A 12,500-nucleotide genomic window follows, 5' to 3' on the forward strand; every position below is an offset into this window, starting at 1 on the left:
TCCGTAGCCAATTTACAATCACCGTAGAATGCGCCCAATCAGCACCCGGGATGGAAACGACCCGTTTTATAAGCACACTGCAGTCACAGCACAGTACGGCTCTGCCAGCACAACCTGCTAGCACAAACGTGCTAACAGCCTGAGGGAGGCTACCTCATACAGACACACTGACCACCACCTGTCCCCAGCACACAAATGTTCATGCACCCGCAATACACTCTGAACACAGACTGAACACACACTGAGCGCACTCTAAACACACACTGAACACACACTGAGCGCACTCTAAACACACTCTAAACACACACTGAACACACACTGAACACACACTGAACACAGTCTGAACACACACTGAACACAGTCTGAACACAGTCTGAACACACACTGAACGCACTCTAAACACACACTGAACGCACTCTAAACACACTCTATGAGCATGCCACACCAGCAGTGAAGCCTGTAGAGTTATCGCGTGTTCCTTTCAGCTTTCAGCGCAGCAGGTCTTGTCCTCTGTAGAGGCCTGGCCACGCCCGGATTGGGCCCGTCCATCGCGCGGTCAGCCGCAGTCCGCGCACATCCTAGCGGCGCATTAACGGGTTACCACCGAAACCCGCCGGACCCTCGCAGGGCGTCCGTCACTCATCTTTAACATTATAGTTTACTATAATATCGTTTACTCTACGCACCCTCATTACAGTACATTCATTTGGCAGACGCTTTTATCCAAAGCGACGTACAAAAAGTGCATTTCATGGTCGTAGACAACTGCTAACCACAGGTTCAGTAAGGTACAATACTTATTTTGTACAGCTATTTCTAGTCAAGAACACAGTTTAGTTCACACGGTGAACGCTATTCTGACCTAACCTCTGCAAAACAAACTAGGCAGAAGAATAAGCTACAGAACACAGCGCGAGGTTTATTTCATCCGAGCAGGTGTGGGGTTCAAATATAATTATCCATGAAAAAAACAGAAGAAGCCATCAGCCACAGCTCCCCCCATCACGCCTAATATTAAAACCAGAGCCACTGGAGCGTGCTTAAACCCCACACTACTGTCCACTTAAGCTATTAACAGCGGTAAGAGCTCTTCCTGTGTTATCCTTTCATATTAACGAGCGACACACTTTGAGATCGCCCTATAATGACTCAGCGGGATAAACACCGTCCAATCACGGCGGTCGGCTGCGAACCGCTAACGCGCCGTGGTTTAGCCCCGCCCCCGGAGACGGCTCCACCCCTTCCGTCTCCGGCGCCGAACGGACGCTAACTGTTTAACTCGTTCGTTGATTTAACTGTTCTCCGGCGTATTCTCCCATTCGAACGTTCGTGCGATCTCTACAAACCTGACACGACAAAAATTCTTTTAACCCGCAAAAAACGGAACGCGTATTAATGAGGAGACGTGATAGGCCGAAGCCAGCATGCACACTCTTAAATTATCAGTCTATTTTATCGTTAGATATTCTGCTTGTCCGGTATTCATTATTGGGTAGCTATGGAAGTTCATACAGAAAATGTGCGCACATAAGATTTCATAGACACCTGTCTATCAATTAATTAGTCTTAATTTACTGTATTGCTAAAGGATTTGTTTTGAATTATGGACATGAACCTGGAGCTACCTGGAGTCTTAAACAACACGATAACACAGTCACCAGTATCCACTCACACCTGTAATGAACCGTAACTCAGGAGACAGACCACTGCAAAACAAAGTTTGACAGTTTGAAGGAGGACTGTGGATCCCATAATAAGCAGCGGCGCTAACACGGTCTCCGCTCAGCGCTAACGCTTATTTTCGTCTCTTTATTAAAAATGCATGAAGGCTTTTCCCTGTCGGCTGTTTGTGGTTTTGGAGCTAGCCCGGCAAACTGCTCCGGAACAGTGCGAAGAGTGTGAAAACGTGACGCGCTCCTCGTCCAAATCTCTCGAAACGTGACGCGCTCCTCATCCAAATCTGTCACACCCCCCCCACCCCCTCCTTCTCTCACACCTGCCCCCACTCGTCTCGGACACCCCGGTGTTCGGAAACTGCCGGAACCAAACCAAAAAATGATTTCTAATTTGTGCCACACAGTGCCCTCTAAAACAGGAGTCCGTCCTTTCGGTTTTTGTTGATGGTAATGAATCGCACAAAATTATTATTTTTTTTAACACTGCACACACGAAATTGTTTTTAACGAGGGCGACCGTTACACAACAGAGTGAGAAAAAACAAATCTAATTAGGCTATGATTTCATTAATAGCTGTGATATTAGCCTAATTACCAAACCAAGTGTTTAGAACCACATGCAAACAAAGGAAAACCGAAGAAATAATCACTAACACTGCTCAAACTAGCTTTCCGCTAACACTGCTCAAACTAGCTTTCCACTAACACTGCTCAAACTAGCTTTCCACTAACACTGCTCAAACTAGCTTTCCGCTAACACTGCACAAACTACCTTTCCAGGGAGTGCATCTCATAGATAATAATCTATACACAGCCTCCACGGGCCAACTGTCCACTGAATGCCTCCATGTTGATTAGTGGAGGGAACAAAACAAGCCACAGTTGTTCGGTACAGGCCTCCAACCAGACGACTGTAGTTTGAAGCATCTAACCAGACACTGGTTGTTGTGCTGGTGAGGTCGATGGCCTAAACTCTCACACATAAGATGGATCAGTCATGTGTAAAACTTTACACATGACTCATCCACTTAACCAAACTTTATTTATAACCAGGATAACCCTCTCAAGGAGATGAAGCATCTTGCTTTTAAGGGAGAGGTTTCCGGATCGAACCCTCCCCATGCCAGGCTGTTGCAGGTGCTGGTGCTGGTCACCGAAGGAGAGAGGGACTCGGTCAAGGTTACTTCCCCGTCCCATCGCTCAACACTGCGCCCTCCAAAACAGAAGTTTCTGGACAGCCGTTGAACAATTTGTCAACAGCTCTGAGTGATAGCGTCAGCTCCCAATTAAAATGCATTATGCCAACGCAACTGCGCCCAAAGGCTGGTCATCCACAGGAAAAAACCAGCCTTCCTTCTGCTGTGCTGTGTGTGGATACATTTTACTGGCCATTGGAAAACAGTACACACACACAGACACACCCATATACACAGATACACACACACACACACACACACACGAGCAGGGAGTGCTAAAGAACAGGAATGAAAACATCCTCTTACCAGTGCTTGTGTAGAGGCCTGGTCTACAGCGGCCACAGACAGAGATGAGCTGGAGTCCAAGTCGTCCAACGCCAGGTCTATGTTTTCCTAAAGGGGAACAGAGGGTTTTGTTAGCTTGAAAGCTACGTTTTAACCCAAGGGCTTCCTGGTTTGTGAGATTAAGTGGTCACTTCAGTGCTTCCTTTGACACTTCATTTTTCCAGTTATCAAATATATTTTTCTTTTGATTTCAGGGAGGGGGCTTTCAGAAATGAAAGTCCAGACCCTTTTTTGGGAAACTGTTGTGATTTTCTGTTCATAGAATTGCTGTTCCGATTCAGTTTGACATCACTGAGATCTTGGCTCACACACACACACTAAAAATACAGTGATTACTGGGGACAGGCGAAGGGGAACACATCTCATTTGTAATAATGACAAATAATTGGAGAACAATGACAAACTACACTACAGCAGACACACAGCTATATGGTGAAGGGGGGGCGGGGGGGGGGGGGGGGGGGGGCGTCGGTGGCTACTCGAAGCCGGAGGAGGTGTTTCCTCACCGCCTCCCAGAAGGTTTGACATAAAGAGGCTGCATTTATCAAAGTCCACGGGGACATCCCAGCATGCTCGAGGTCGAGGTCTCCATGGTTACCACGTTAATCCAGGCGGGGTGTTGGGCAAAGGGAGCAAGGATTAGTGTCCATAACTGGGGGGGTTTGACTGGTGTGAGTGACAGGTGACAGGCCCATTCATGAGAAGAGAAGGAACTGTGTGAGATACTGACTCTGATGATAGATGTGTGTGTGTGTGTTCAGTATATGTGTGTGTATATGTGTATGAGTGTACGTGTGTGTGTGTGTGTGTATGTGTGTATGTGTATGTACGTGTGTGTGTATGTGTGTATGTGTATGTGTGTGTATGTACGTGTGTGTGTGTGCGTGAGTGTATGTATGTGTGTGTATGTACGTGTGTGTGTGTGTGTATGTGTGTATGTGTGTATGTACGTGTGTGTGTGTGTGTATGTGTATGTACGTGTGTGTGTGTGTGTATGTGTATGTACGTGTGTGTGTGTGTGTGTGTGTGTGTGTATCTGTGTGTATGTGTATGCACGTGTGTGTGTGTATGTACGTGTGTGTGTGTGTATATGTGTATGAGTGTATGTGTGTGTGTATGTGTGTGTATGTACGTGTGTGTGTGTGTGTGCTACTGTACCTCCTTGTATCTCTCCAGCTCCTGTACGAAGGTGCGCTCGTGGAAGAGCGTCTGCAGCCGCTCCTGGGTGTAGTTGTGGCACAGCTCCTCGAAGGTGGCGGCGCGCTCGCACTGGGCCAGACGCGGGTTCTGGAAGCCCGGAGTGTCCACGATCAGCAGCGAGCACAGAGAGTGCTGGCTGGACTTCAGAGCACTGTGAGAGAGATCAGTCACAGACAGAGATCAGACTGGACTGCAGAGCACTGTGAGAGCGATCAGTCACAGACACAGAGAGAGAGAGATCAGAATAGACTTCAGAGCACTGTGAGAGAGATCAGTCACAGACAGAGATCAGACTGGACTTCAGAGCTGTGAGAGAGATCAGTCACAGACAGAGATCAGACTGGACTTCAGAGCACTGTGAGAGAGATCAGTCACAGACAGAGAGAGAGAGAGATCAGAATAGACTTCAGAGCACTGCGAGAGAGATCAGTCACAGACAGAGATCAGACTGGACTTCAGAGCTGTGAGAGAGATCAGTCACAGACAGAAATCAGACTGGACTTCAGAGCACTGTGAGAGAGATCAGTCACAGACAAAGATCAGACTGGACTTCAGAGCACTGTGAGAGAGATCAGTCACAGATGGAGAGAAGAGAGGGAGAAACAGAGATCAGACTGGATTTCAGAGTACAAGGACACACAGTCAGTGAGAGAAAACAAGAGACTTTCAGCAAAGGAAGAAAAACAGACTAATTTCTACTTCCAGTATATGGTCAAATTCATTTAAAAAATGTTTAAAAATGTACGTTTCCAAGATAAAACTTTGTTACATGGAAGTAAGAAACTGTACCTCCATCCTTTTGAAAAGGAATCAATCTAATTTGTATGGAGACTCTTCCATGCTGGTAGTTTTCTTAATGAATGGAGTTGGAGTTAACAACACAACAACACTGTTGCCTATTAAAGTTTCTCGTCTGCTTCACCCAGAGGTCTGCTCCCTGTGACTCTGGGTGTGGTGTCCCTGTCTTAGAGGTATGAATATTCATGAGGTGGGCGGAGTCTGTGCTCACTGACCGGTTGAGCAGGGAGATGACCAGGGTGAAGAGCTCCGAGTACAGCCCTGCAGCCATGGCCTCCAGACACTCCAGAGCTGTGATCTTGGGCCCTGCGACAGGAAACAGGAAACGCATCACAGTGCACATACACAGCCTTCCTGAGGTGCAAGCAAACGTGGACTGCCATACCGCCCCTACCTGAGCCGTCCGCCGAGCTGCCGTCGTCCAGGGTCTGCCGGAAGGAGGTTGACCTCTGGAGGGCGCCCTTGGGCTGGTGTTTGAAGATGGAGGAGGAGAGCTCCTCCAGCGTGCAGCCCAGGAGGTACGCCGCCTTCTGTGCCCACTCATGGCGGGCAAACTGCCTGCGGCCGGCTGCAGGAGACAGTACCACACTGCCGTCAGCTCCCAGCATGCAACACAGACCACCGCCAGCTCCCAGAATGCAACACCACCATGAACTCCGAGCATGCAACACCACACCACCGTCAGCTCACAGCATGCAACACCACACCACCGTCAGCTCACAGAATGCAACACCACACCACCGTCAGCTCACAGCATGCAACACCACACCGTCAGCTCCCAGAATGCAACACCACACAGACCACTGTCAGCTACCAGAATGCAACACCACACCACCGTCAGCTCCCAGCATGCAACACAGCGCCGCCATCAGCTCCCAGCATGCAACACCACACCATCGTCAGCTCCCAGCATGCAACACCACACCACCGTCAGCTCCCAGAATGCAACACCACACAGACCACAGTCAGCTCCCAGCATGCAACACCACACCACCATCAGCTCCCAGAATGCAACACCACACAGACCACCGTCAGCTCCCAGAATGCAACACCACACCACCGTCAGCTCCCAGCATGCAACAGCACACCACTGTCAGCTCCCAGCATGCAACACAGCGCCGCCATCAGCTCCCAGCATGCAACACAACACCACTGTTAGCTCTCAGCATGCAACAGGACAGGGCCAGAGCAAAGAGTCGGTGACAATGCTGTGAATGTGTAACGGCATCCTCCAGGACACATTTTTACCAAATTAAAACGTTTTTTATGCAGGAAAATCTATGACCGTACAGAAATATGCATATTTTAAATTTAAGTACAGAAGTCGACTCGCTCAGAAGAAATGCACAAACAAATCCTCTTCTGCCCTTGGTAACTCCCCGTTAGAAACCAGCCTGCTAAACGGATACTGTATGTGTTGACTGGTGTGGGCATTTGGACAAATATAAGATAAAAACTATAGCTGTCTTGTCTACCATCTTGTCTAACTACTGCACCTACTACAGTAACATAATTGTGCACAATCTAAGTTATATTTTGCACAGCACAGTAAAAAACATCTTACCAAGTAATCTCCAGCCCATCACTTTAAACACTGCAATTAAACTCCCATAGAGCTGTACACTGAGGGAAGCTGCCAAGGATTCACTTACTATTCTCGTCACATACTTGTGCCGTATTCTTCTGATGTCTTAGCCTCTATTTAAAAGCTAAGCCCATCTGACACTAATATACTCGAAACACCTGAAACACATTGTCCTTTTCGTGAAGATGAGAGCATTAGCAGACCTCTTTATAATTTCGCTTTTTGCGGATAATAAAAGTTAATAGTTTTCCCGAAATCTGCGATCGGTCTCGGGGACCCTGAAGGGGAGGGGTAAATCGCTCCTTATCCACCCGCCACTCACCACCTCCGGGCCGCGCGCCCAGGCGGCCGTCGTGAGAACGGCGCTAAAACGGTTTATCGCGCGGTGATCTCTGACAGCTACAGACTATCTTTACACCGCCGAAGAGTCAGAGATTCCGTGTTTCACTACCGGCAGTTTATTTGATGATAATGGTTGCCATGGCGAAATCATGATTGGGGGGGGGGGGGGGGGGGGGGGTAGTCAGGGGTGAGGGGGGGTGGGGTATCGTGACAATGATACTGCCAGGCTCTATGACAACCTCTTTAGTAATTAATTAACCGTGTTAACCGAAATTCATATTCTTAGAAAATATCATTACTGCACGGGCAGAAAGGGTGTTGGGTTCTTCGCTCATTTCATTTTTAAACGAAACGCGGAGAGAGGAAGTTTTCGTTTCCTCCATTCGGAAGGAGCGACGGTGATGTCACGTTTCTTTTGCGCGCGCCGCCCTGCAGGGGCACAGCAGCGAATGGCGGTAAATAACAGGGACGGGTGACTTTAAGAACGCCCCCACCCCCGCACCCCCCCACCCCCCCTTATCTCTGCCATGGGACAGTGCGCTGTTATGAATCCATAAAACAATAAGTATAATAAGAGTATAAAAGAATACTACTTCTAAAGAAGATGGAAAGAAAAGAAGAAAGAAAAACACAATAAAAATGCAAATGAGCGAATATGGCAGTAACGATAAAGGTCTTACAAAGACACTGAGAAGTGAGTGAGACACTCAAAGAGAGAGATTTTTACCTTCGTCTGCCTCTGCAAGACAGAGCAGCGTGCAACACACAGGCAAAAAACAGAGGTTAGAGGAGGAAGAGGAAGAGGGGGTTGGAGGAGGAAGAGGAGGTTGGAAGAGGAAGAGGGGGTTGGAGGAGGAAGAGGAGGTTGGAAGAGGAAGAGGGGGTTGGAAGAGGAAGAGGAGGTTGAAAGAGCAAGAGGGAGTTGGAAGAGGAAGAGGTTGGAAGAGGAAGAGGAGGTTGAAAGAGGAAAGGGGGTTGAAAGAGGAAGAGGAGATTGAAAGAGGAAGAGGAGGCTGAAAGAGGAAGGGGGGTTAGAAGAGGAGGTTGAAAGAGGAAGAGGAGATTGAAAGAGGGAGAGGGGGTTAAAGAGGAAGAGGAGATTGAAAGAGGGAGAGGGGGTTAAAGAGGAAGAGGGCATTGGAAGAGGATCGTTAACAGCTGTCATTTATCAGCTCAGAACAGGCAGCTGGGCCGGTAAGAGCAGAGCACATTCGCCCACTCAAACAATTAAACTCCGGTCGCTAAGAGAGCGCTGCGGTCATGTGACCGAGCGCTCGCCGGCTAGAAGGTGCGCTTTCAGGCGAGCGGCGCTGAAGTGCAGAAACCGCCGAGCTTCGTTAGCGCCCGGTCTGCGAAGGGCTGGAGATTTAATTGCTCGCTTGATGGCTGAAGGTTTTAATGAAGCCTTTTGTGCCCGCCCCCCCCCCCCCCCCCAACAAACCACCACCTCAAACACCGTGAACGTGTCTGTCAGAGCCAGTCCCCCCCCCCCTTTCAGCTGCCGTTGTGTCTAAGAACACAAAAGCCCACAGCGTGTACATATTAGCTTTCCCGTCAGTCAAGCATCAGAGCGAAGGTAGGGAAAGCCAACATCGCCCCCTGCTGGCACACACACGCAAGCTGCAGCAGTGAATAAAAATCTAAATGCTCTACTGCAGGGGTGGCCAATCTCATCCGAAATGGGCCGGTGTGGGTGCAGGTTTTTGCTGTGGACCCCAGCACTAAGACACTTGATTCCATCTTCCTACTTTTTAGTGTGCTTTGAAATGCCATTTTGTGAAATACAGCGGTGCAGACGAACGATAACCACACGTGTCGCATTGCGTGTAAAGAACAGGGACAGGCGCACCCGTGTGTGTGTTTTTTCCTCCGTGCACATTCACACACGTGCAAGTAGTCGACAAAAGTATTCGGAAAGTCGGTAGATGTGCGTGTGCTCGACGGAGACGAGCCAAAAACTGCGGTAAACAGCTCCGGGAGAAAGAAAAAAAAACACAAATATACATATGCACGCGTGCAAACCAGCAAGGAGACGGAGCGTTCCGGAACCCGGGGCGATTAAAGGTTCATTACCGCGCCGGTATGCGTTCGAAACGGCAGCGGGGCAGAGCAACACGGCGGGCTCTGAATAAACACGCAGGGCAGGGACACATCCGTCTTCATTAGAGCGCGAGGTGCGTGCCCAGGCAGCGCAGCCGCAAACACTCAAACAGATCTGAAGAACTCCGCCAGCCGCCGCAAATTAAAGCGCTTTGGATGTCAGCTCCTTATTTGCGACGTGCGCAGATGGCGTTTCATTGGTCCTCTTTGTTCTTAATTAATTACTCCGCGCCTCTGCTTGTTCATATGTTTGGATTCTCTTTTTAATTAACTGACTGCGGAATGAGAAGACACTTTTTTTCTAATTCGATTTACGGTCCCCCATTACAATTTACCGGAGCGCGCGTATCAGCAGGAAAACACGCGCGCGTAAAAGCCAGATTTAATAACCGGGTGATGGAATGAAAACATCTTTGGCCCTTCGAATAATCGCAGCGGCGTTCAGGTGGGTGTCCTCCGGGCTGTTTTCGTTCTGAACTGCGGTCCACTCTGAGCGATAGCCTGCGGCTAACATGCATTACATTGCATTACATTTATTTAGCAGACGCTTTTATCCAAAGCGACGTACATGCAGCGCGACGAACTCGAAACAAAAACAGACCAAAGCGAACGGGTGCTCAAAATCTGCTCGCGTGAAAAAACACAAATAAACGAACTGACAAGGAAGGGACGCGGCGAAGTTGTGTACAAGGCGTTTTGGTTCTTTATTTGTTTTTTTGGATTTGATTTCATTCGATACCACTGTCACATTTGAAATTAGAACCACTGTACATATTAGAATGCGCCGCCCCTTCAGTGTTTAATGGAATAATGTCCTATCATATATATTTTTATTTTAATTTTATATGGTTGTAGTCTCAGCTAGGTATCAAATATACACGATCCTTTAAGCCTCAAAATGGATTTTAAAATTACATTTTTTACAAAATAGAGCTGTGGAGATATTTCAACATAAAAATATTTCATCCAACCACAGATTCATCCACACAGGGGGGGGGGGGTACAAGCAGGAACGTTGTCCCGAGCCCTGGAGGAGGGGGGCCTAACGATCTGTGGACTTGTGGAAAATATTATTGCCCCAGGTCCAGGAATAATATAATAACGTAATTTCGCCCAAGAACTTCCCCCAGCAGCCCTGTTCCTAGCGCTGGAAGGCCTGTGTACTTTGTTTTTTTAGCAAAAACATTCCAGTTTGGGGCATCTTCTGAAAGTTAAAAACTAAATCGGCAGGACAGTAATGTGACTGTGAAAGCTCTGCACCGAATTATAACCCTGGAAATGTCTGGTCTCACCACTTGGAAACTGCCCGTATTTGGGAGGCAAAGAGGACAACGGGAACGCAGGAACTGAGTACCCAATAAAGACTGGCCTGTGACCTCTGACCTTTGCGGTTGGGAGGGGGGGGGGGTGGGAGGCTCACCTTTTGTGGCTCCGGCGGCTCCTAGGTGGTAGATGGCCCCCAGGATGAGCCAGAGGGCCTTCTGCTCCTCCCCCGACACGCCCAGGACCTTCAGAGCCGCCTGCAGCTTGGTGAACTGCTGAGACGCCTTCTGCTTGTCCTCAGGCTGTGGAGCAGCAGGGGACAGGGGTCAGCAGTGTGTCTGCGTTTGAGCCACAACACTGAATACAGCTATACCATTCATACACATGTACACACACACACAAGCACGTACATACACACACGCGCGCGCACGCATGCAGGCATACATACACACACACACACATACACACTCACACACACACACGCACACATGAACACGTGTGCACATATGCATATTGCACAGCTCTCAGGGGTTACCTTGGACTGGGGCAGGATTCCGAACACACTGTTCTCAGCAAAGTGGTTAAAATGCAACTCTGTCCTGCAGGGACCAATAGACAAAGAGCACGGGTCACCATGGCAATCAGAAAGTGCCCACCTCCACTTCCCCCACAAAGACTCATGGGATGCAATTAACGAGCTCCCTATCATCTACAGTCATTAATACAAATGTAATGTAACTTTAATGCTGGCACACACCAGTGCAGCAGTGACGCTGCCCCTGGGGGAGGGGCTTACCTGAGATTGGCATCGGCTCCGGCCATGATGTAATAGAACACGTTGAAGGTGGACTCCTCCTCCGGGCGCCTGGTCACCCTCAGCTTCTCTAAGAGCAGGGTCTAAGGCAGGATGGCAGCCTCTTTAGTCATGATCTTTGTGTGTGTGTGTGTGTGTGTGTGCGTGTGTGTGTGCGTGAGTGAGTGTGCGCGCATGTGTGTGTGTGTGAGTGCGTGTGAGTGTGTGTGTCTGTGTGTGTGAGTGTGCATGTCTGAGTGTGTGTGAGTGTGCGTGTCTGAGTGTGTGTATGCGTGCATGTGTGAGTGGGGGTGTGTGCGTGTGTGTGAGCGTGTGTGGTATGTGTGTATGTGTGTGTAAGCGTGTGAGTATGTGTAGTGTTTGTGTGTGAGTGTGTGTGTGAGTGAGTGTGCGTGTCTATGTGTGTGTGTGTGGTATGTGTGTGTGTGTGTGTGTAAGCGTGTGAGTGTGTGTGTGTGAGCGTGTGTGTGTGTGTCTATGTGTGGTATGTGCATGTGTGTGTGTGTGTAAGCATGTGAGTGTGTGTGTGTGTGTGTGTGTGTGTGTGTGTGAGTTACTGTCTGCGTGTGTGTGTGTGTGTGTGAGTGTTTGTAATACCTGTATGGAGGCAGATGCCACCTGGCCAGCCTGGTCGAAGTCCAGAGAGACGATCTGAGAGTAGCGGCTGGCATTGGCATTGATGGGCGTGGCACTGTTCCCGAAGGCCTCCAGGATGGTGTAGACTGCCTGCCATTTCTCTGCTGGGGGGCACACACAGAGGGGTGGGGTTACTGTACGCCCCCCAACCAAAACAGGAGGCAGGCCTGCCTCACACACTGTCCATGTTTCCATTTTCAATTCTAACAAGCAGTGTCAGCAGTCCTGACCATGCCCTGTCCCTCACCAGCTAACAGCAGTGCCCCTCAGCCCTGTCAGTCACCATGGCCCCGCCCCCACCAGCTGACAGCCCAGCGCTGCAGCCCTGTCAATCAACATAGTCCCACCCCCACCAGCTAACAGCACTGCCCCTCAGCCCTGTCAGTCACCATGGTCCCGCCCCCACCAGCCAACAGCCCAGCCCTCAGCCCTGTCAGTCACCATGGTCCCGTCCCCACCAGCCAACAGCCCAGCCCTCAGCCCTGTCAGTCACCATGGTCCCGCCCCCACCAGCCAACAGCCCAGCCCTCAGTCCTGTCAGTCAC

General features: G+C 49.5%; 1 protein-coding gene across 1 annotated transcript in view; it reads right to left on the reverse strand.

The window, feature by feature from the left end:
* Window positions 1-12,500, reverse strand: part of LOC118209922 (unconventional myosin-XVIIIa-like) — a 76,567-nt gene that overhangs the window by 6,515 nt on the left and 57,552 nt on the right. Inside the window, 9 exon segments of the mRNA XM_035385648.1 lie at window positions 3,136-3,265; window positions 4,376-4,568; window positions 5,431-5,521; window positions 5,610-5,783; window positions 7,870-7,881; window positions 10,663-10,807; window positions 11,041-11,104; window positions 11,302-11,402; window positions 11,917-12,059. Coding sequence (XP_035241539.1) covers window positions 3,136-3,265; window positions 4,376-4,568; window positions 5,431-5,521; window positions 5,610-5,783; window positions 7,870-7,881; window positions 10,663-10,807; window positions 11,041-11,104; window positions 11,302-11,402; window positions 11,917-12,059 — 1,053 coding nt within the window.

The sequence above is a fragment of the Anguilla anguilla genome, chromosome 12 (assembly GCF_013347855.1).
Source record: "Anguilla anguilla isolate fAngAng1 chromosome 12, fAngAng1.pri, whole genome shotgun sequence".
Classification (NCBI taxonomy): Eukaryota; Metazoa; Chordata; class Actinopteri; order Anguilliformes; family Anguillidae; genus Anguilla; species Anguilla anguilla.